General features: G+C 42.0%; 1 protein-coding gene across 3 annotated transcripts; it reads right to left on the bottom strand.

The window, feature by feature from the left end:
* Window positions 1–1,031: 1,031 nt before the first annotated feature.
* Window positions 1,032–22,376, bottom strand: STAM2 (signal transducing adaptor molecule 2). Of its 3 annotated transcripts, none has more exons than XM_068686928.1 (14): window positions 22,210–22,376; window positions 16,236–16,320; window positions 14,829–14,904; window positions 14,526–14,621; window positions 12,274–12,420; window positions 10,579–10,648; window positions 10,053–10,239; window positions 8,758–8,852; window positions 8,260–8,342; window positions 7,991–8,078; window positions 7,440–7,494; window positions 6,651–6,804; window positions 4,943–5,112; window positions 1,032–4,709 (listed from the first exon to the last, which is right to left on the bottom strand). In XM_068686928.1, exons 1-14 carry the CDS (start codon window positions 22,247–22,249, stop codon window positions 4,478–4,480), a joined length of 1,578 nt encoding a protein of 525 aa, XP_068543029.1. In that variant the 5' UTR covers window positions 22,250–22,376; the 3' UTR covers window positions 1,032–4,477. The 3 variants fall into 3 exon arrangements, with proteins under 3 accessions (XP_068543029.1, XP_068543031.1, XP_068543030.1); XM_068686930.1 differs by having other exon boundaries at window positions 22,214–22,332; XM_068686929.1 differs by having other exon boundaries at window positions 22,191–22,310.
* Between the last annotated feature and the right edge of the window lie 57 nt (window positions 22,377–22,433).

Below are 22,433 nucleotides of genomic sequence, written 5' to 3'. Positions count from 1 at the left end.
GAATGTGGGTCATGAATGCTGTAGTCTAAATTAGATTATTTTTAAATTCACCTTAGTCGTTAAATAGGTACTAGTAAGGATACTTTTAAAATTATTCTTAGTGTGGCTACGTGGCTCACTTCCCAAGTCAAGATACTGTCCAGAAAATTTACACCATCATCTCACTTTAGCAAGATATAGTTATGTCTGCGATTTGAAATGAAGAACAAAGTATTTGCCAGTGATTTTGTAAATGCATTGGCTTTGTAAGGTTCAGATGTGTAGGTTAAAGTACCCTGAAATCAAGCCAGTAGGGTCAGTGCCTCCAAAGGGTGCTGTAAGTAAGGGGTGTAGTGCAGCACGGTGCTTTGTACCTAATAATGCCATCCTCAGGTGCAGCAGGCTCCTTGCACACAATGGTTTGGCATCCATTCACAGCCTCAGCAGAAGGCATCTTTAAAGCACAAGGATTTATTCTTACTTTGAGCTACGAATCCTTCTGGGTAATTCGTCTCCTTGAAAACCTATAATAAGCCCTAAGCAATTACGGTTCATTCTCAGGATGTGCGATACACTGCTCTTAAAGTTTCATTGTATGTTTTTTCTATATAAACGCCTCATCATTTGTGGCAGTTGTGTGCATTTCCATTTTCTTTAGGGTTATTCTCTTCTGTTCCCCGTAGCGGTTAACATACGCATTGGTTAGCAACCAGCACGCAGCAGCACTCCCTACCATGCTGAGCCCAGCTTACAGACAACTAAAGGTAATGAGCAAGGGTTGCCGAGTAGAGGAGCTCATCCAGCAGAGGTGAAACGCAGCTCTGGAATTAGGCTCGCCTTTTCCAGAGCACTGGCACTGCTGGGAGCGCGTGGGAGCACGCTGAGCTGGAGGTAAGTGGGCGCATGGCTGAGCGGGCTGGGGAAGGAGGAAGGTGAAGGCTGCAGCAGTGAAGTTCACGATTCACACTGTGAGTGGCACTTCAGGCAGCTTTTGCCTCGTCTTTCTGGCAAGGATTTAACCTAAGGAGTAAACAGAAGACTCTTCGCCCGTGTTTGTTAAATAAACTTTGTTTTATTCACACAAGGCAATGCACACATATTGCAGACAAGAGGCCAAACGGATATTCCATTAAAACAGATCCCCTACCCTTAATACTGCAAACTCTTGAAGATAATTTTCTGTAAGAACTGTGACGCATCTATTAACCAGTACATATTCACCTCAAACCCCAGGCAAAATAGAAGTAGAACCACAACCTGCATCCAGAACTCAGGCATGCTGTGTGCTGGGGGTCAGTTCGCCAGCTGGCAGACGTTACAATTCCAGTGGAGCCAACAGAGAGACGAAAATCCAAAGTGCTCAGACCCTGCCCATTTATGTTTCTTGTCCTTCATTTCTCATTTTCACTGATTCAAAGCAGTTTCAGTCAGTTTCATGTAAAATTTATCTGGTAAGAGCCATAAATTCTAAAAAGTTATTTATTCGACAAATATATCACAGTGTTCAATGTAAGCAAGAGTAGTGCCTATTATGTCTTAGAAAAGATGCATAGATAAAAATAAGAAAAAACCCTTCCTATCAGAAAATAATTACTGTAAGAGATTGCAGCTACAGCCAGGTCCTGCTCGGCACTCCTTTCTAAAGGACAGCCTTCCAAAGAATTACAGTTCCACAAGCTTATGGACATCAATGAACAAAAGCTAAATGAACACAGAACATTATTTTAAGGTCTACCTGTTACAGAAACAATTTCAAGATTGTAATTTTTATACCAAATTTAATAGACAATGCATTTGTCACATCAAGGCCATATGAAATACCAACGAGTCTCAACACGCACCTCTGAACGGTGGCATTACAGACATGAAATCATTGCTTTCAGTTGACTATATCTTAGACGTAATAGGTTGCCAATCCACACTAGAAGAAAACGTATCGAGCATCGATATTTTTAACACCCATGAAACAAATATTACAATAAAATTCTCCTTATAAAGTTGCACGAACTTCTATGTTAACTAATAAGAGTTTATATGAAAAAGCAGAAGTTATCTACCCTTGATTCCTGTTATAAAACAGTAGGAATAAACCTAGTGTAGAAATCCGAAGTTAGATAAATCCTTTGGCAGCATGTTCAGTTACAATCAGGCCTTAAAAATAAATATGATAATGTATAGAAGTTTGAGGAGGAAAAACAGTTCCTATTAACACCAAAACCCTCTAAATACACTATTTTAATAATTAAATTATTTTACACTATCTACAAGTTGCATATCACAGAATTCAGAATATAAGAGATGACAATCACAAATCTGGCTTTTATAAAATTTCAGGCTTTAACAGTATGCATATATGTAGCTGTGTAGAAAATCTCAGACAAATGAGTATATACATTATTTATATTCATAAAATAATTAGAAGTAATCAAATCACATCTGTCCAGCCATCTCCATTTAGGATACTCAACATTTCTGCTGGATCAAAGTTTTGAATCCAATAAGATTCTCTACCTTTATCTCATTACTAATAAACATGGAAAATCTATATAAATGACAGCAAGGTCTAGTTTGACTAAAAACCAATTTGGAACGAAATAAAACCTTAAAAAAAAATCTCAAAACAATAAGAATTTTGAACAGCAGCATTGAAATTAATTATTCCTCTTAATGCAAGGAAAAAGTTCTCCAAGTACTCCAGTATTGCAACGTGTTATGTATGCTAAGCTACTTCAGAGGGAAGGATACAAGAAAATTAAAATCTTTTAAAAGGAAAGATAATAGATTCTTTCTAACTGCACAGATTTAAATAATGACTTAAAGAGCAGGTACTGAATCCCTTATTCCATAAGCATGAGGCTGCAATCGAATAAAGTCATGATACTAAGTAATTAAATAAAATGCAAAAGCAATGGAGGTGGCACTGAGTGAACGGTGTTTTTTATTACTCAGCAACAGTCTACAATCTGATAGTTCTCATTTGGTAGAAAAATTATACACCAAACATACTTATTTAGACATTTTTGGAGTTTCAGACATTCAACAAGATGTTTTATCAGTGATTTGCTTCCATTATTTTCCCAATCTAAAGATTATTACTCATCGTAAAATTGTTAAAATATGTATAAATACGACTACGCTGAAGTGAGTAGGTAAACAGGAGAATTAAGTGATTTTTTCAGAGGCTGAAACCAGAAAAGAAAAAACATTCCTGAAAGGTAACTCAGCTCAACTGTTCCTCGTTAAAGGAAAAAAAAAGAACCTACCCATTTAAAAGTGCATCAGGGAAGAAATTCTTAGATTTCTTTTCTTAGCCACCAAATGCTTCACTTGCACAGTCCCAAGGCAATTCCTTTTCTAAGGACGTCTGGTATTTTCAGTATGCAGCCATTCCTTTTATTAAATGAGGAGCACAATCACAAAGCACGCATAGTCTGCCTATACGTGGTCTGTTAAATGCACCTTTCCCAACTGGTTTAAGAGTTTCCCTCTGTAACCAGTGTTTATTTAGACACGTAGATGGCAGCAGCAAAAGGAAATCCTAGAGAGGCAAGAACCCCCTGGTCCCATAAAGATGCTTCCTGTTCCACTTGCCTCCCCAGTGGAAACGGAACAAAGGTGGATTCTCAGTCTTAAGCTTCAAACATTCTTGAGCCCCTCCTTTACCACACAGAACTACAGCTCTCCTTCACTTCTACATACAACAAAAAAAGGAAAAAATACATTCTGTACAAGACCTCATATCCAGAGCACCCACAGTCTGCTGGGAGCATCCCTCGCGTGTACCACCTCTGCCAAAAGCAAGTTCAAGCAACCCCCCCACCATTTCTTTCAAGATAAACACATCAGAGTTCCCTGTAGTTTCCCAAAATCTAATAGGCAGCACTGCAAAAACATCATTCCTCATACTTCTGTAGGTACGTGGTCCTCTCTGTCACAGTATCAAATCATTTTCTCTTCCAGCTCTCATCTGATTAACTCGTGCAGCTGTTCCAATTATCTAGTGCACACCGTATCATAAAGCTCACGACAGCAGCACAGAGAGAAGGAGGTGTCTCAATCAGCAGAGATTTTCTAAAGCTACCTGGATAGAAAGATGACAGTGAGACACCAGAAGAGACAATGCGTAATGAGAGCAACGCATGACACTGAGGATGCGTCCTCAAGTTGCCAGAAACACATGAAAAGAGAAAATTATTTTGGGCCAATCTTTTTTAGTTATATTCAGACTCACAAACAGCATTTCTTGAAACCACTGAACTAAGGGCTCAAAGTAATCCAAAATTATTTTAAACCATTACCTAATCTAGTTCAAACTACCTTGAAGCAACTGATTAACAACCGGTTCTGATGTATATTTTTACTCAGCATTGCCCTAACGCACTAAGTTGGGTTACTTAAAAAGGAAAACGCATTTTGATATCTGTGACAGGCATTAATAAAAATCATTAGGTTCAGCAAATTGTATTCATTGCTTTAGAAATACGAGCCTGGTTTGTGTCTAAAGGAGGGGCTGTTGGTGGTAGTTTGTTTGTTGCTGCAGAACGGAATGAGCAGGAACTGCCATGGGATAACCTGGTCCTTGGGGCAAGCTGGACGCGTTGTTCTGGTAGGCTGCCATATCCACCGACCCTCCCATCTGCTGCGGGCTGTAGGCAGCTGTGCTGGCAGCTGACGGGAGAGCTGCGTTCTGGTTCACGTACGTCTGGTTCAGCACAGAATCTGGTCCTGGGCTGTAACGAAACAAACCAAAACAAATCTAACTCTGACAAGTTCCCATCTATTTCTCTGACAAGCAGATTTGCAAGTGAGAATTTTGCCTAGCCCAAAAGCAATCTGTGTATTTTCAAAGCGGTTAAACAGCATTACACGTCACTGTAAATACCTCATGGAGATACGGCCTCTAGGCAAAGCAGTAAAATTACCATCAGGAATAGGGTGACGTAAGAGCTTGCTGAAATGATACCTTAAATAGGCAGCTTGAGCAGGCTGAGCGGCTCCAGAAGAATTTATATTTTGAGGCAGAGACCTCAGCTGCCCCATCTGATCAGGTCCTAGGCCATAACCTGGGGAAACGGTGACTTGGTGAACACCCTGGATCATGTAGTTTCCACTAGGTGGCTGTACAGGATATGACTGTTAATTAAAAAAAAAAAAAAGCATACCTTTTATTTTCAATTAAGCAGCAGCAAACGTGGCACAGAATACAACTACAATAAACAAATACATTAGGATTCCAAGGCTCAATAAACATCAGTTTTCCAACACACAACTTCTCCTAACACACGAGTAGTAAATAGGCATCCTTTATTGCCATCAGCAGGCACCTTTTTCAAAAATGCCCTGCTAACAAGGTCTGTCCCTACTATCTGGAAGATCCTTTTGTATCACGTACAAGACCTTTGTCCCTATCAGAAACCTTGTTTCTTCTTCCTTAATTTGCCTTGACTTTACAATATTCAGCCCTCACACATTTTGATGCACAAACACGGTCGAGTGGGATGAGCACCATACAAGATTTGTTATTTAATGCATTTTGGGAATAAAAACAGAGGAATATTCTAAGACTCTAACATAAGAGGAAATTAAAAAAGCCTTTAGTTTCTGTCATTTCTGATTTGAGATAACACAAGTTTTCAATCAAAATTCAGATAGAGCAGGTGGTATAACATGCTTATAGAAGTCTGTGCTGCTCATTGCTTTTGGACTTGGGACAGTACTGGGACACTGAAGGAACAGACAGTTTTGTGTCAAGTAACTGTGCTAGGCCCAGCACGAGTAGCATTATCTCACATTTTCACTGCTGGAAGCATGTATCTTGAAAGAAATAGTAAACTCCCGTTGCCTTTTGGCTCACGTTACTTCTTAACCTCCAAATATACTGAATTTTTCATCGTTACCAGAATTTAAGGACATGGAATTACTTTTAACTGACAGATTTTCAGATCTAGCAGTTGCTATGGCAACTATTCTTTATTCTTTTCCCACTGAACAATTAGCATTAAAGTAAAATTCACTTGAAGTAAAAACACTCATTCTATGCTTTCTTTAAAAAACGATCTTTAAAATCCCTCTCCCCTCTATTTTTGTTTTCTTAGGACACCAATGTGGCACACAAGAGATACTGTAAATCAGTTCTGAGCAACTACACCCACTAATGCAATACCTTTTTTTTTCCCCCCTTTGGGAAAAAAAAAAAAGCTAAAACCAGATGAAGGTTTCTATACTTAGCAAAAGTGCACTGGGCTCATGATTAATGCACTAATATTCAAGTTCACTCACATCCCTGCTATTAGATAAGAAGGTAACATTTTACTTTAAGACTGAGAACATGACTCATCGCAAGAATATCCACCAAGCTGCTGAAACACACAATTCTCACTAGGAAAAAAAAAAATCACAGAAAGAATCTTTTAAGTATTTTTAATCAATCATCTTTATGTTAAAGTGAGCAAAATTAACATCTATAGCTTATTGTATGAGCAGGTAACTGCAAATTAAAGTACTCTGTTCTAGTGCCTAAGTGATATTTTATTCTAAAGGCTACAGAAAGTCACCAGGCAATGTCAGATTGTTCGTAGGCTAGCAAGAAAGCCTACACTTCATTTTGGTGTCATCTTTTTAAATAGAAATCTATATTAGGAAAGTCTCTATTTCCAGAAAAGGGTACTGACCTGCACTGAAACACCAGAAGATGTAGGTGGGTATTGTGCGGGATGGTGGAGTTTTGAGTAGGCTGAGTACATCGGTGTTTCATTCATCAGTTTGTTATAGAGCTCCAAAGCTTCCAGAACTTTCACATTCAGTTCAGATAATTCTGAATGTTTTCTGTTTCAAAACACATGTATGCAAACATTAAGTCGCTCTAACATCTAGTGTTAGATGGTAAAAAAGGAAAGCACTTCATTAAACAGGTTTGAGAATGCATGAAAAAATCTTGAAAGGTAGATGGCTGATTCCTTAACACATCTGTATCATAAAACAGTCAGAACCCACTCCATTCCTTCTACCAGCAAAGGAGAGCCAAAATGGTGAACAACCATCCCTCCCTAGTTGCAATAAAGCAGGCAACTCCACAACACTAGTCGATTTTTCCTTTCACCATTAAATATCCCTGAGTCTGAGGGGAAAAGGGTAATGAAGCTGACGAACAGATTTTCCTGTTGTGGAGGGCAGTGAGCATCAGAATGAGAATGTCAAGTTCTAGACAGATAGAACAGCCTACAAGCAAGTGCTAAGATAAAATACACCAAGTAACTTATGCAGTATGTTTAGGAGAGCAGCGACAAAGTCTTCAGTACAGAAGTCCTGGTGTAGGTAGTAAATGTTAAAAAGTAAAAGCAGAATGGTCTAATTTTTTCTTGCAAGATTTTCTACCTTGGGAGATGAAGGAGGAAATAAATAAAAAAAAAAATACAATTTGAAGCATTAGTAAATCATACAGAAGCTACATTCTGACTCACCTATCTATCTCTTCTAGTTTTTCATCTATCATTGGACCCATTTGTTGGCAAATATCTGTAACGACAAAAGAGTCAAAGTAGTTAACATACTTCACAACTCAATTTTAAATCCAGCCAAAATATACTTTAAAGTACGCTAAGGATACAGAATTGAACAGCGCCCCTGGTTATCAGGCACGTCCAGTTCCTCCAAACCAGAGAAAAACCCTGGTTATGCTGCTTTGTCACCCTCTCTTCACTTTACGTCCGCAAACAAAAGACTACTGATGAAAACCAGAAAAAATTTTGCATTTCTGCTTCCACCTCCAAGGTTTATGGGGTTCTCATCTTTCACTGGAATACTGCCTATGAATCCATCTAGACCTCCTGTACTGAAGATATTCCCTTATTTTCCACTTTTTCCATTCTAGAAAACACTCTTAAACACTCTCCCCACCCAAAGTACACTCAATTGTTCTTGCACACCTTGAACAAAAGAATTACCAGCTTAATCGATGGAAAAGAGTTGTGAGAAGAAATACAAGAATTAGCAAACTTAGTGCTCAAAGTACCTTCTGAGTCTAGAAGATCTGGAGAATCAAGCTTTAAATCTGTAGGATCTATACTCTGAAGTACCTGCAGTGTTTTATCCATTTTATCCTGAAAGGTGGGAGATAAGATTAATAACAGCAGTTTCTGAAGCATGGCAGAGACTGTTTTAATTTTCAAATTAAAAAAGGTCTTTATATTAAAAAAAGGTTCTCTCAACTGACAGCATCAAAGCAATGTCTTAATCACTTAAAAATATCAGTACTTCTGTATATTGAAAGTGACTGCATACCTCGTCTATATAAACAGGCTCAGGTTCTGCTTTCTTAATTTCTTCTGTAGTATCCTCAGGAACACAATTTTTATCCACAGTTGCTGGAAGAACAAACAGTAGTTTCCTTCCTGTGGCTGCGTTACTATGTTCACTTAAAGTACACATTTTAATTGCTTAGCATCAAGTCTTTAAATGAGATAGAAATTTGAGTAAGTACATCAAGCAGTGATGCAGCTAGCTGCTGGAGAAGTATCATGTTACTCTCTAAGAATTATGGCAAAATGAACTGAATTACTGCAGCAGGGAGAAGGTAACAATTTACAATCAAAATGTATCGTTAAAATGCACTGCAGCAGTGGTATCCACTTGCTTGCTTGAAACAATGTCAGGATTTCTCCCTCAATTCTTTCCTTGGGCTGATTTCAGGAAATGATTTTGCTGATGGGCTAATTAGTACTTCCACCACAAGACTGCCTTTCTAAAAATAACGTGTCAGCTTTTGAGCAGCTAACTTACCTGCCTCGGGTTCAACGCTTAAGTCAGAAGTCACAAAATTAGATGGAAACAATCCCACTCCTCTATGATTTTCACCTTTCCACCAATTGGCGTCACTGGGGAAATAAAGCTTTGTTACAAAACCCTGACCATCAACAACATTTTATGCTTTTGACAGAAAACCTGTGATATCCGAGACACTATTTCCTAGGTGCCCAATAACAGAGGCAAAGGAGAACATCTGTACAGATTAGCAGCCCAGCAAAGCCAAGAGCAGGAGCTGGGGCACGGACGTGGGGAGGAGAGAGAGCGGGCTCAGGGGAAGTAAAACCATTTAGCAGCAATCACTGCAAGCTTACAGCACAACTCCTCAGTTCTTCAGTGATTAGATGATAGCCCATTACTGCTTCACCTCAAAGTTTACAAGAAGTACACAAGTGGGGACTAACATTAGAAATATAATTAATCTGTCACAGCCTGTTAAATCAGAGCAGCGTTAGCAGGTTCTGCTTCTTAGCTGTCATTGGAGCAACAGTGACAATAGTGACAGTAACTACCTGCAGCATTTTTCCTCAGTTTTGTTGCTAGCAAATGCGATGCTTGAGAGCCAGAGATCTAACAATTTCAGTACTGCAATGTGCATAGTTATTATGATGTGTTATAACCAATTAACATCTTAAAAGCTACAAAGTGGACCTCCCCCACAGAATGGTTAATTAATGTAACACACAGAGGTTCCCTCTGCACCGAAACCACCCTGAGGTCACAAACAGCAGCGATAACTGGGCCAGTGGCACGCAGTCTGCTCACCTGGGCAGAGGATACTTTCTCCTTCCCACCGGTATTTATTTTTTTTTTTATAATATAAAGCAGCAAGCCAGGGTTAACCAGGATGCTGTCCATCAGAATCACAGCATGCTGCTTCTCCACTGAACCTCAGCAAAGCAAGCTGCACAGGAAAACTTGACAGAGAAAAGGCAGCTTCCTTTGATTACAGCCACCAAAAAGCTCCAACAGCATCAGAGAGTGTTTCAGTGGTGGTGGGTGGGGCTCTGTTTTAGAGAGATGGCTCATCACTGGGGAAATGTATGAACTGGGGGAGGAGGGCAAGGATGGCCTCAAAGAAGTGTAAGATCCAATTTTTTTCAAGGGTTAAAACAATTTGGGGTATGGAACAAATAGCAGAAGATAAAGGATCCGGGGAAGGCCAGAGTGACAATATATGTGCTTGTGGAAAAGAAAGCCCTGGGGGAAAAAAAGCTGCTAACAACACAACAGTTGTGGAATAAAGGCACCTTCATCTGAGCGCGTTATACCTGTCATCCAAAACAAAAATAATTTCTCCACTTTTAAAGGTGAGCTCATTGTCCTCGACAGCTTCAAAGTCATAGAGAGCTCGCACCTTCCTTGAGTTCTGACTGGTTTGCTGAATGTCTGCAGATGGGTACAAGGATTTGGTTTCCATTTGTTGCTGTTTCTGCTCTTGCAATGACAATTCAATAGCTACAGTTAGGAGAGGAAAATAAAACAAGTAAGTCTGTGTATTTATCTCTGTATACAAGGGCAGTTTGCTTTCCTAAAAGAAATACTTATTTTAACCATAAAGATCATGTTTATATTATTTTTTTTTCTCCAAACTATGAGCCATTTATTACATTTCAACAGCTTTACTCTGCCCTACAACAGAATGAAAAGGTAAGACATTAAAATGTTTCATAACTCGGGCATGATTAACATAAACTTTAATTCCCAACCCGCTGTGCCCTCGCGTTCAGTTCTTGCAGCTTATTTCCATGCATTTTAACAAGAGAGTACAAGCCAAGGCTGTGACTAGTAATTTACCTTTAGCTATATCTTCATCTTCTTTGTTTTTACTTAACGAAGAACCATTCTTAGCAGCATTTGTGGTAGCCTGCAAATGTGTTAACAATAGAATAAGTTCATGGTACAAAGGAAGAAGAAAGCTCTATAATTATATACTTAAAAAAATTAGTAATAAGCTGTTCCTGATTAATTGCCTTATCAGAATACTTCATTACTGACCCAAGATGATCTTCTAGATGAAAAAATTTACTGTTCTCCAGAATCTCATCCATGTTTTATTTTGTTTTCAGTAGCAAAGTAAAATAAATAACAATCTAATTTATTTAAAAGATTTCATTTAAATACTTACTATCGTTATTTAAATGAGTTCTGTTTAAATGACTACACTTTCTGCCTTTGCACTCCATACCTCCCCTCAAAAGGGAAGGAAAGCTCTTGTGAGTCCTACGTTTGTGAAAACCCAAGTTACTAAGCTGCAGCCGGACTTGCTAAAAAGTGAGATTTTTCCCCATGTCACACCAGAAGACACCCTCAGTCTCTGTTGTTGGGAGTGTGGGAACAAAAAGCGAGTGTTAGGAGCTGCTGACTTGCCTAACTGAGTCTCCACAACAGCAGAGAAATCATTCTTAGAGTTTTCACTCCATCAAGGAAGTCATCCTGCAGGAAGAACCTAGTTTCAGACACTGGGGTTATCAATGGTCCTAGAAAACAATTCTGTGCAAGTATACCAGAAACTAATAACCCTCAGTTTTACTGTTTGCAGTGAAGAGTGTGAGGTAAAGGCAAAGATATAACTTTGTATGTATTTGGAGGAAAGAAAGTACAATTGGTTGCAGCTCTCTCAATCTTCCACGTTTCTACCATATGTTTTAATGCTCATCCTAGATTCAGAAGTGAAAACATCTTTGTAGAGAAAGGCAAGATTGCCGAAGTATTAAAAAACAACTCTGTTTAATACAGAGACAAGTAAACTTCACATAAGGAAAACTCAACAGAAGGGACAGTTCTAATCTTCAGGATTGATCTTCGCCTAACTCATATTGAACATAAAAATATTTAGAAGCATCAATAATAAAAGTGCAGAAAATAAGAAAACCTGTCACCGTATCTGCCAGCTAGATGATCAGGCATAACACACCAGCACAAGGAAAAGAGAGAGCAAGTGAGGTTAGGGACTGGAGCACCCACCACTGCAGAGCCAGGGCAACTCCTGACACAGACAGAAAACTGAAACAGGAGATGGGGATTTAGGAAAGGAAAGCACAGAACAGATCAGCTTCAAAGATGCCTCAGTTCTAGATCCTGCCCTTTGTTTCATGAGGCTCTGTGAAGGAAAAATAGAAGATATGTGCTCCAAGTCAGCAATTAGAACCATGAAACACCAAGTACAAAGTGTGGGTGTAGGATTGCTTAGATTTAAGGCAGCGACAGCTCGACGAAGCTCTAAAAAATGATCTGAAGAAAGACAGATCTAAAATGAAACAACTCATGAGGACATCATGAAATAGCTATTAGTCTGTTCATATTTTTCTTCGGAAGGCAAGGAAATAAAAAAAGCAGAATGAAGTGAATCTCAGTGTCGGGAGGCAACCAGACTAGAACAAGGATCCTCCTCTCCTCTGACCAAAAGCACCTCCCATGGACAGCTTTTCATTTTGTTCACTGCCAGAGGCTTAACAGGAGCAGAACGATGTATTCCTAACCAGCTTTTACCTGTGATCCAGCTGCAGGAAAAGTTACACCTTCTTCTTTTAAAGATTTAATTGTTGCGGATATTAAGCTGCACTGGGGGTCTTTCTGAAATTCTTCTGACCACTCCACCATTAGACTTTTCAGCTTCTCAGATACTTTTGGATGAGCCTAGAAGACAAAATTGCATAGAAAGGAATACTTCCACATCAAAGTGACCAGAAATAGTTGTAAAACTTTGTTAACAAAGCCTTTTTTTTTTAATACATAAATACACTTAATAATCAATTCATTGTATTCAATAAGACAATAAGAAAATTTTGAAAACATAACCTAGCAAACATGACCTTTTATACGCTGATTCAGATATTACAGGCAGCATGTTTAGCCTCTGGAGCATCCTCCTTCAACCCTCACAGCACTCCTCCACGGCAAATTCTCTTGCACAGCCAAAACTTGGAATTTAAAGGCAGCTCACCCATATATACTGCTGTAATTTTAGTGATGTCAATTTTAGGTGGTTAAGGAAAAAGACTGACAAACTTTTCCATTTCTCAGATGTTAGCCATGTTTCTACCTCAATAGTTTGGAGAGATTCAGGCTGCCTACCTCTGTGCCTTTCTCCATCCTCTACCCTCATCTAAACGATTTATGGCTGCTCTAAATCCAGGCCAGACCACTGATTTTGTGCAACACTGCAAATTTTACCTGCTAACAACCTCATGCCAAGAGATAAACCACATGAGAGAAGTGAGTCAGACTCAGGCATCACCCTACTGTATGAGTAAAGGACACACCTCTGAAGCATAACTTAAACTTGAGCTGCTGGTAATCTTCTAATAACCTTAAAAAAAACAACCCTGGAGCAAAAAGAGAAACTCTGCATTACAGCAGCAAATATATGTGATTGTTACACCAACATTACAAGGGTAAAACATAGACTAAAGCATTTCAGACTCCATCCACTTTCTAGTTTTCCTTCCAAGTAACTAAAAGCCTACCATTTGAACCCAAAGCATCCAAACTAACACTGATACCTGCTGCTGAGTGAGGGTTCAGGGGCTGGTGGGCTCACCTGTATCTGCTTCAACCTGCCTTGTACAGATGGAAGCTTGGGACTGCACAAACGCAGTGCATGGCCACGATTTCCCATTTGAGTGTCCTTCAGAGCACAGTGCAAGCCTGTGGCTCACCCACAAACACACTGAACAGTCAGAACATTGATGAGTTTGGGCTCAAGCATGCATTTAATTGAAATAAACCACGTAGCCCAGAAGGTTCATTATCAGCACAAAGATATTTGTTACACTTGTCTGAATGAATTTTCTTTCAGAGAAAAGGAGGAAGCACGATTTTATAGCCCCTCTGAGGATTCCTCCTCCAAATGAGGAAGGGACAGGGGAAAACACAAGTGCTTCCCACCAACAAAATAAATTATGCTCCAGTAGGCGATTCTTCAGCAGGATTAAAGGTTTGTTTTTACATCCACAAGCACTGTCAGACCATGAAGGTCAATGTTCTATTTCAGAATGGACCATGGCTAATGAGAATGAAGTGGAGGACTTCAAGACCTATTTTTCCGCAGAAAGCAAGAAACAGAAGAGCCATGAACTCATTTTGCTTCCCAGCAATTTTATTAGTTTCCTTAATTGCTTTGCTCAACCTCTGATGGTTCTGGGCCTCCCATATATTTGAAGACTATCTTCTTCAGTCATTCTTGTCTTCAACTGGAGCAGTAATTACGGTAAAGCTGTTTCTGCTTACTCAGTTCTTTACATCTAGATTTAGATCCCATCAGCTGCTTGACCCCAACCATTGAGGTTTTCCTTTCTCGGTTAACTCCTCATTCAGTGTTCTGAGAATCTCAAGAAACTCAGGTGTCTGAAGGCTTCCTCCTTTTCCTTGTAAAAATATAATTTAACCTTCTCACTGTTTTCCCTTTGTACTTTAGCTTATGAATTTCATTAAAGACAAATAACAACTCTTTTCAGGGAAAGCTGCCTTCACTATCAAATTAATTGGGCTTAGGAGGAGTCACAGATTATAATTAAAATTGCTTGTGTAATTTTGTTAAAATTTGGGGCAGGCAGTAAATGGAAACACACAAATTTCAGGGATAAGAAACAGCCAGCAGTATTTCCAACTGCACCAAAACCAGAAGATTTTATTAGCTAGCAAATTAACTAGAGCATTAGTTTTGCCAGTTCTTTGCTACAACGAGAGAAAGCAAAGAAATCACCAAATAATTCTCCCCCCCAAAGTTATAAGATAATTACCTTGTTTATTATACCTCGAGCTTCACTAGCAAAATCACGAGAACACACTTCTAAGTGAAATATTTTTCCACAGTTTGATACACAGGCTCCTAAAAGCTGACAACAGAAATACAACGGTGAAGATGTATGACAACAGTAATCCAAAATAAAAGCATGCACAGGAAGTTCACCCTTTGTTCAGCATGCACTCTCTCAGTGACTACTGAAGATACACAGAAAGGTATTAACTGATCAGTACACACTTCCCAGCTCCATCACCTAAAGGAACAGAAAGGTTTTGGGAAACAGGGACAGTTTACTCACTGTAAGTGCTTGCAAAGCCACATGGGGAACTTTATGATTTACTCTCTTCATGATGGCTTTAAGGCAATCCTTTGCTCTAAAAAAGGAACAAAGAAAGTATTAGCGATAGATGCCACTGACCTAATTTGCAGAATGAATGAAACCAGATACTGAAATTTGCTAAGCAAACAAAACCGTCTCTATTTTAAAAAATGTAAATGCAACCTAACCTAAACTTTTTCCAAAGCAAGGCTGAACAAAGCGCTTAACAACGTGTTTGTTCTTAAACGTGCTGAATTGGAGCAGACTCCATTTTTATGCTGGCATTTTGTATTAATTTCCATAGTACTGCTGACAGGTCACAAAGAGAGCATTTGCTACTACGCTGAGGAAACAGATTTGAAATAGACAACAAAAGAAATATCTGCATTAAAAAAAATACCTCTGCAGCAGCAGTGACTGAATGGCTATTTAATTGACTACTGTAAGTCTCTCTATAGATTTAATTTAAAACACATTCACAGCTTGTTAGCTCTTGGATCTCATTTTCAAGTCACTTGATTATAAAAATTTAAGATTTTTTTTGCGTTGACATTCCCTTTTTCCCCAGAAGGAGAGGATTTAAAATAGTTCCCTCCACATAAATTTCCTAGCATTAAAGATTTTTAAAAAAGGACCCAAAGAATATTCTACATTTTTTCCCTTGAGGCCTAAAGATTCCCAGATTGAAGGGATCTGCCACTCTTCCCTGTGGGACAGGACATAACTAATACAAAAAGAACTTTCTCAGTGTAGTACCCTTAAATACTACAAATAAATGATAAAAAAAATTAAGATCACTTGAGAATTCAAGGTATGTACCAGTTCAAGTTGACTACAAAATTTGAAGCATTTTTCCACTGTAAAAAATTACCTCAAAAATGAGCAGATACTTCTGGCAGTTACAAGATCACTGAATTACCACTTAGGCTAAACTGATCCAAATCGAGGTGGGCATTGACCTCAGTTGTTTTTTCTTTTTTTCTCTTTTCTCCTATATCAGTCCCATCCTTTCTAATCAACAAACAGATAAATTCCTCATCATAAATAGCAAACTGTCCTAACTAGATTTTTTTTCCAAAGAAACTAGTTCACCATTTCCTATCAACATAGTTCCTTCTCAAAAGGAATGCAAGATCATTAAATATAATGAACTTGGTCTACTGTGCAAAGCCTCATAAAATTGGGATGCATGCAACATCTCCCAATCTCTCTACTGGACGTCTGGTTGGAATATTTCTTTTAAAGAATTTTAAAGCCAACTGCACACGTCCGTATAGCTTACAGAAGCACCAGATCAGCAGCATTTTGAGATGCATTTCTTCTGAAACAGTATTATTCTTCATAAGAACATGAAATTGCACGTTGTGATGCTGAGACATAGCTTACCCATTGGGAGTACTGCCAACTTTGTCACATATATCCATAATAAGACCCCAGTCCTCGCTGGTGTTGTATTCATTTGTAGCCTTTTCTGTAACGAAAACCAAGACCGATTAAGCATAAAAATACCCTACTAAATTCAGATTCTAGGGAGCAAATGCCTTCACAGCCATACAGAAAAGGCAACTCCCCATATAAAACGCTGAGAGGCTGTGTCTTCCAGAGTGCTAATTCCTGCTGTTTTATGAAGTGTTCTGCATGTATTTTCATGAGGAATGATGAACAGCACGGGACTAACAAACGCATCAAGTGTTTTGAAGATCCAGAAAGTAAAAACTAAGTGTAATGTTGTAATTAATGAAAAAACTGCTTCTGTACACTTTGCTTACTTACTGCAAGTTTAGGCCATAACCCTAAGTTGGAGTTTGCTCAAGGCCTTCCAATCTTTGCATTCGTTATAATTATATAATATAGAATATGATAGATATTATATGTATTGTATATTATGTATGGTGTATATGTGATATATAATACATCATATATAATTTCCTTATTTCCAAGGAAAATAAAAAAAATCCTTTCAGACCTCTGAAGGAAAACCACCTCCTCCTTCAATACACTTTTTACAACATTCCTGCACTAGATTTTTTCAAGAAATCTGAATGTCACAAGCATAGAGAAAAGTAAGTAAAATGGAAGGATTACTGAAGGTCCCGAAACTGGCCAACAAAACCCCAAACTGCTTCATCTCAAGAACGTGTCCCTACTTAACACTTACAGCATTCCATTCACCATGTTAGCAGACAAGGGATAATGCCATTTGTATCTCCCATTTTTGGTGCAACCATATTATTTTAATGCCATGTAAACATTACAGCTCTATTAAAACAACTCAAAATCAATATTTTATGCACTACATTTGCCATCTTATGATTTAATTTTAACATGCCATTTTAGCATTTTGACTAAGCTGCAAGGTTAAGAGCCCTCAGATATTTATGCCACGTAGGAATTCCATCAGAACGCGCTCCATAAACGATGCTGGCAATACCATCATTACTACTTTTATAGGATTTTGAGTGAGAGAAGTCACTATGTCCCTTTGGGACTCAGCACTTTAAAGGCTATTGAGCAGATTAAAGCAGCACATGATGGCCACTATTAACACGATGGCGCTCTGTGGCAGCAGCTGGTCCAAAATGACTCGGCCTGCTTCCAGCAGCACTGCCCTGGCTAAATGCATTTTCGGGTGTGCAGTTCGGCATCTTCCTGATAACCAGCTCCACTGCTCTGTTCTGCAGCCAGGAGCTGCAACAAACACTCCCTGGCAGCAAAGCAGCCTCCCCAAGAAAACACAAGCACAGCAGAGCCCCCAAAACCTTCATTACAGATGTAAAAGCAGACCAAGGAGCAGGAATGGAAGCTGGCAATTTGGGCCACACGTTACCTTCACAGGTTGGAATTAGTCTTCAAGGGAAGCAAATCCCGCTTGAAAGCATGTTCCTACCGCACAAAGCTCCTTAAAATACTTCCCCAGGAAAGACACAAGTGCTAGATTCTAAGTGCATCAATATTTTTAGGACACTAAAACTAAATTAACTGCTCGTTCTTGAAAATAAAGGAGGGCCTGCGATTTGAAACAGCCTGCCGTGCTGTTTATTTAAAGAAAGCCAAACAAAGAACCCCTATGTGCAGGGCATCGCCTGGGTGTGTGAACTGCGAGTACTGAACCAGCACAGAGGAGACACCAGAACAGCACAACGCAATGCCTGGTGCACACAGTTTCGCCTGCTGTTTGCTGTGAAGCTCCACCAGCTGACGTTGCTGTTTGAAAAGCATCACCTTGCACGCCTCCTTCCCCGGGGTGCAAATCCTGCCAGCAGGGCTTGCCAGCCAAATTCATCCATCTCATCTAACAGCAGCAGCAGCTGTGCTCACCACACCAGCACCAATACCCACACAACACACCGGGCACATGGTTTAATCCCACTGCCTTGTGGCAGCCCCAGCTGAAAGCTGTTTCTGCTCTGAACCCCCAGCTGCCTGCTGCAGACACCTCTTTGCCCACCAGCAAAAAGCCAACTGTGAGCAGCAAGAAATGGGAAGAGGTCAAGAGAAAGGCATGGAAGCTGAGAAAACACGAGGGTGTGCTTCACACTTGAGTCTTTGGAGCCTCAAAACGCCACAGGTGGCAGCGACCAACGCCACACTTTGGTTTTTCCAGTCCCAGCAATGCCTCAGGAGGCTGCAAACTCACCTGAGGCACAGGAGAGCTTTGATACAGGTGGGCACAGCTCACAAAACAAGGCTGCAGACAGGCACCGCCACGTGTCTTAGCGTTCTTTCCCACCTCATTGACTCCAAAACCTCAAATCCACACCCTTACACTTCTCCCTTCCTACACTCCCTCCTCTTTTCCTCCGCTACTCTCCTTTTAAAATGGAAAAGCAATCAAATAAGGTAACTAACTTCTGGAGAGGTTCTTTAAAAAAAAACGTAACAGCATCCATAAAACACATCTGAGGTGCTCTGAGCAGACACACGCATTGGATTTGCAAAAGCCATCTCCTCTGAAACGTGGCAGCAAAGAACTGGGCCGAAATAGAGCTGTGGGACAGACAGGTAGGAGATGCGGAGCACTCTGGTTGTTTACAGGCCAGTTGAAGTGCGAGCCCGTAAATTTTGTGGGGAAAAAAGCAGCATATACACTTCTCCTTGCATGTGCACAGCTGTGTGCCAAAAGCAGCTCCCTCCTCCTGGACCCACGCACGCCGTTCCACGGGCAGACACAGTCCCACAGGCTGCCCTGCAGCAGCCTCACACAGCTTCTGAGGTTTCCTTCCTTGCCAGCACGATGGATTCATGGATTAGCAGCATCTGCCTTCGCGCTTCGCACAAGCTCCAGCTGAAGAATCATCTTGGAGGGTAACTATTCTGCAGATGCTGAGACAGGGACTTGGATCAGAGGAAGCAGATGTGGGAAGATGCCTTCTCCAGGGCTCCTTCAGTGCTAGGAGAAAAACTTGCAGCGAGGGGAAATGAGCAAGGCAGGTTGCTGACAGCTCGCCCTTGCTGCTGCCCAGCGCCCAGCCTTCACCTGCAAAGTGTTTTCTTATTCTGCCCTGAGCTTGCCAACAATGCCAAACAACGTCAGCTAAAAAAAATAAATACTCAAATGCAATATTTTTTTTCCCTGTGTCAGTTTTTACACTAGAAACAGAGAAAACCAAGCAGTCACACATGGACTTCGCGCAAGGAGCCTTCCAGCTTGGTGTGCCATTAGTTAAACCCGATCAGTGGAATGACAGCCTTCTAGAGGATGATTTGCCTCCAAAATGTATGCAAAATAAAATCTTGTAGGCACAATCAATCTTGCATCTGGGGTGTTACACAGCACCACTCTAAGTTTGTAAGAACAGAGCCAGGGTAACAAAAATGAAAGGCTAAAACCTGGAGGACAATCCTGACTGCTGGTTTTCGGAACCACAAAAACAAATTCCTGTAAACCTGAAACTTAACCCCACACCTTCTGTTGTTTACCTCGCCTTCGCCTACCCAGATTTGAGAGGAGGCAAAGAAGTCATCTAGCTTTGCCTTAATGAGCGATTATGAAGGTGATCGCTGTGCTCATGAGGCTTGCACTTGCAGTAAGGCAGCATGGTCCAGTTGGTCCTCGCTGAAAGGCAGCCCTGGTTGGAAGGACCCCGGGTAATTAACTGAATGACTCCGGGTAATTAACTGAATGACCCTGGGGAAGGAGTGGCAGAGGGAAAGCACCCGGAGTCAGCAGGCCAACAGCCTGAGAAGCAACCAGCACTGACTGTCGGTCTGGGAGCCCTCAATAACCACCTCCTGTATCAAACATGGAACTGCAGCTCCACGGGCCAGGAAGCTGAGTCACTCAGATGAAGGTAAGGTCTGCGGGCTGGAAAAGATTTAAAGAAGTGAAAGAGAAAGATCCAAGCCAGAATGACACCAAAACTCGCAATCAGCTTGTCCTCAAGCATCTGCAAGGCCTTAGAGCAAGCGCTGAAGCAAGAATTATCACTGGGAAGTGAAAGGGGAGGTACTGAGGAGACGCAGGTGCTGTTCCCAGCGAGGCCATCTTCCCTGGGGTTAATTTAAGCACCAGCTGCTCTGTTCAGATGGCAGGGAGGTATTTCAGGGGAAGCCACGTGCGAGCTGTTAGCCACAGCTCCTGGCTTGCTCCACGAGGCGAGGAAGGCGAGCTGGGACGTACAGCACTCCCAGGGCGGGGAGCGTTCCCTTCCTGAGCGCCTCCAGAATCGCTCTGGAAATCAATGCTGCGACCCCTGGCTGACACCGACCGCGGGAGAAGGGTCAGGAGAAAGCCAGCAGAAAGCTGGGAGGTGTCTCCCATAGAAAGGACGAGTAAATCACTGTGTAAGGAGGAACGTAAAGCAATCAGGGCTGGATCACACAGCCAAAGGTGACCGTAGGACAGAACACAAACTCAATTAAAGATCCTCCTAGAAACACGAGCTCGGTGGCTGGAAACCAGAGCAGAACGACAAGCACACCAAGTTCTGGCACAGGAGGACGCGGGCCACCAAGAGAAAGCAGCACAAAGAGCAAACAGCCCCAGAACCAAACACCCCAGCGAAGGACAAGGAAACAAATCTCCAAGCTACCACCAACCCGTGACACCGCGGGCGGGTCTGGGAGTCATTCGAGCTACACAAATACTTCCTGCTCCCCTGCTGCTGCCACCAACCTTACAACAGCAGGCCAGCTGCTCGAAAGCTGAGGAGGCACAGACCTCTTCCCCGCTGGAGGAACAGCTACTTGAGAGCTGAAGGCTGTGTGGCAGCCAGGGTTACGCTGGAGGACAGCACGTGCGAGTGAATGACCTACCAGGAGCATCAGGCAGGAAATTAAATCGCTTCTAACCCTGTGAAGGACTCAAGGGCTGGGCTAGAGAACCAGCTGAAGGAAAGCAAACTCCTCCGAAACTAGCCCAGAGGTTACAGGTGAGCTACAGGCAGCAGCCAGGAGCTGGGACTGCAGGCAGCCCTGCACGTTTTGCACCATGAAAACAAAGCCAGCTGTGGCAGAGTGAGGGAGTGTTTATCTACACTTTCTAGAGGTGCCCTGAGCAAACCACAGTATGAAACGTGTGGTCCAGGCAGATAGCTGCATCGACCTGACTTGTCGCTGCTCCCAGCAGCGGGGCCCTGCTCCTCCCTCGGGCCTTTTCAGGGCAGCCCTGCCCCTTGTTTTCACCAGCACTTTGCAGCCCTCAATGGTTTAAATCGCCAAATTCCCAAAGTCATCACCTTCACAGATGATCTGACCCATCAGCCAAACAGCTCTGTGAAATAAGCTTTGTGCCAAAACGCCTGAGTTAAAGCAGCTTGGGGGGGAAGTTCAAAAAAATCCGTGTGGAGGGAACACGGGAAAGGAGCTCTCCTTCCCTGCAGCACCAGGACGTCAGCTGGGCTCACCTACGTGCTTGGTACCTACCTTATTTCTTAAGCAAAATGAAGAAAAAACAGTAACATAAGAGAGTTAAATCCTGACAGAAGCAGTACGTGCAAGCAGTTATGGTCTGTACGTATAGCACAAAGTTTAAGAAAGCACAAGTGCACAACCTGCCACCTTTGCAGTACTACAAGAAATACACTGCTATAAAAATACAGTACATAGAAGAATACTCCTGGAGTGTTTGGGTTTGGCCATGAACACTGCACCTCAGCCTACAGCCGCAGCCTGACGGCAACCACAGCCCCGGCCCTCACCGCTACCTTCTCCCTTTCCTCTTCCGGCACCCACGAGCCAGCAGTGCCTTTATTGTCGCTCATTTTCCCTCAGGAAGCCGCACACCGGCCCGCCGCGGGGCTGAGGCAGCGCCCCGGGGCCCACCTCCCCCCGCCACCAGGCCTCGCTCCGCCGCGGGGCCTCGGCCGCGAGCTCCCCGCCCCCCCCACCGCCTCCCCGCGCCTCCCGGGCGCTCTCTCACCCACGTCCTGCTCGAAGGGGTTGGCGGCGAACAGCGGCATCGCGGCGGCGGCGCCCCCCGGGCCCGCTCCCGCTCCCCTCCTCCTCCTCCTCCGCCGCCGCCGCCGCCACAGCACCGGGTAGCGCCCGCCCCGCCGCGAGGCCCCCGCGGCTGCCCAGCGCCGCGCCTGACTGCGGAAGGCAGGCACGCACCGGGGCAGCCCGGCAGCACGGGGTCCTCGCGGC

The sequence above is a fragment of the Anas acuta genome, chromosome 6, assembly GCF_963932015.1.
Source record: "Anas acuta chromosome 6, bAnaAcu1.1, whole genome shotgun sequence".
Taxonomy (NCBI): Eukaryota; Metazoa; Chordata; class Aves; order Anseriformes; family Anatidae; genus Anas; species Anas acuta.
The sequence above is the reverse complement of the archived record's forward strand: the minus strand, read 5'-3'. Positions and strand labels throughout refer to the sequence as shown.

What these genes read in the sequence shown, in the direction of transcription:
- STAM2 (XM_068686928.1), bottom strand. Translation starts at nt 22,249, where the DNA reads ATGCCGCTGTTCGCCGCCAACCCCTTCGAGCAGGACGTGG. An exon ending in AGATCTTCTAGACTCAGAAG is followed by an intron (nt 7,495 to 7,990) that starts GTACTTTGAGCA and finishes TTGTCGTTACAG; the next exon opens with ATATTTGCCAACAAATGGGT. An exon ending in AAACTAGAAGAGATAGATAG is followed by an intron (nt 6,805 to 7,439) that starts GTGAGTCAGAAT and finishes GTTTTGAAACAG; the next exon opens with AAAACATTCAGAATTATCTG.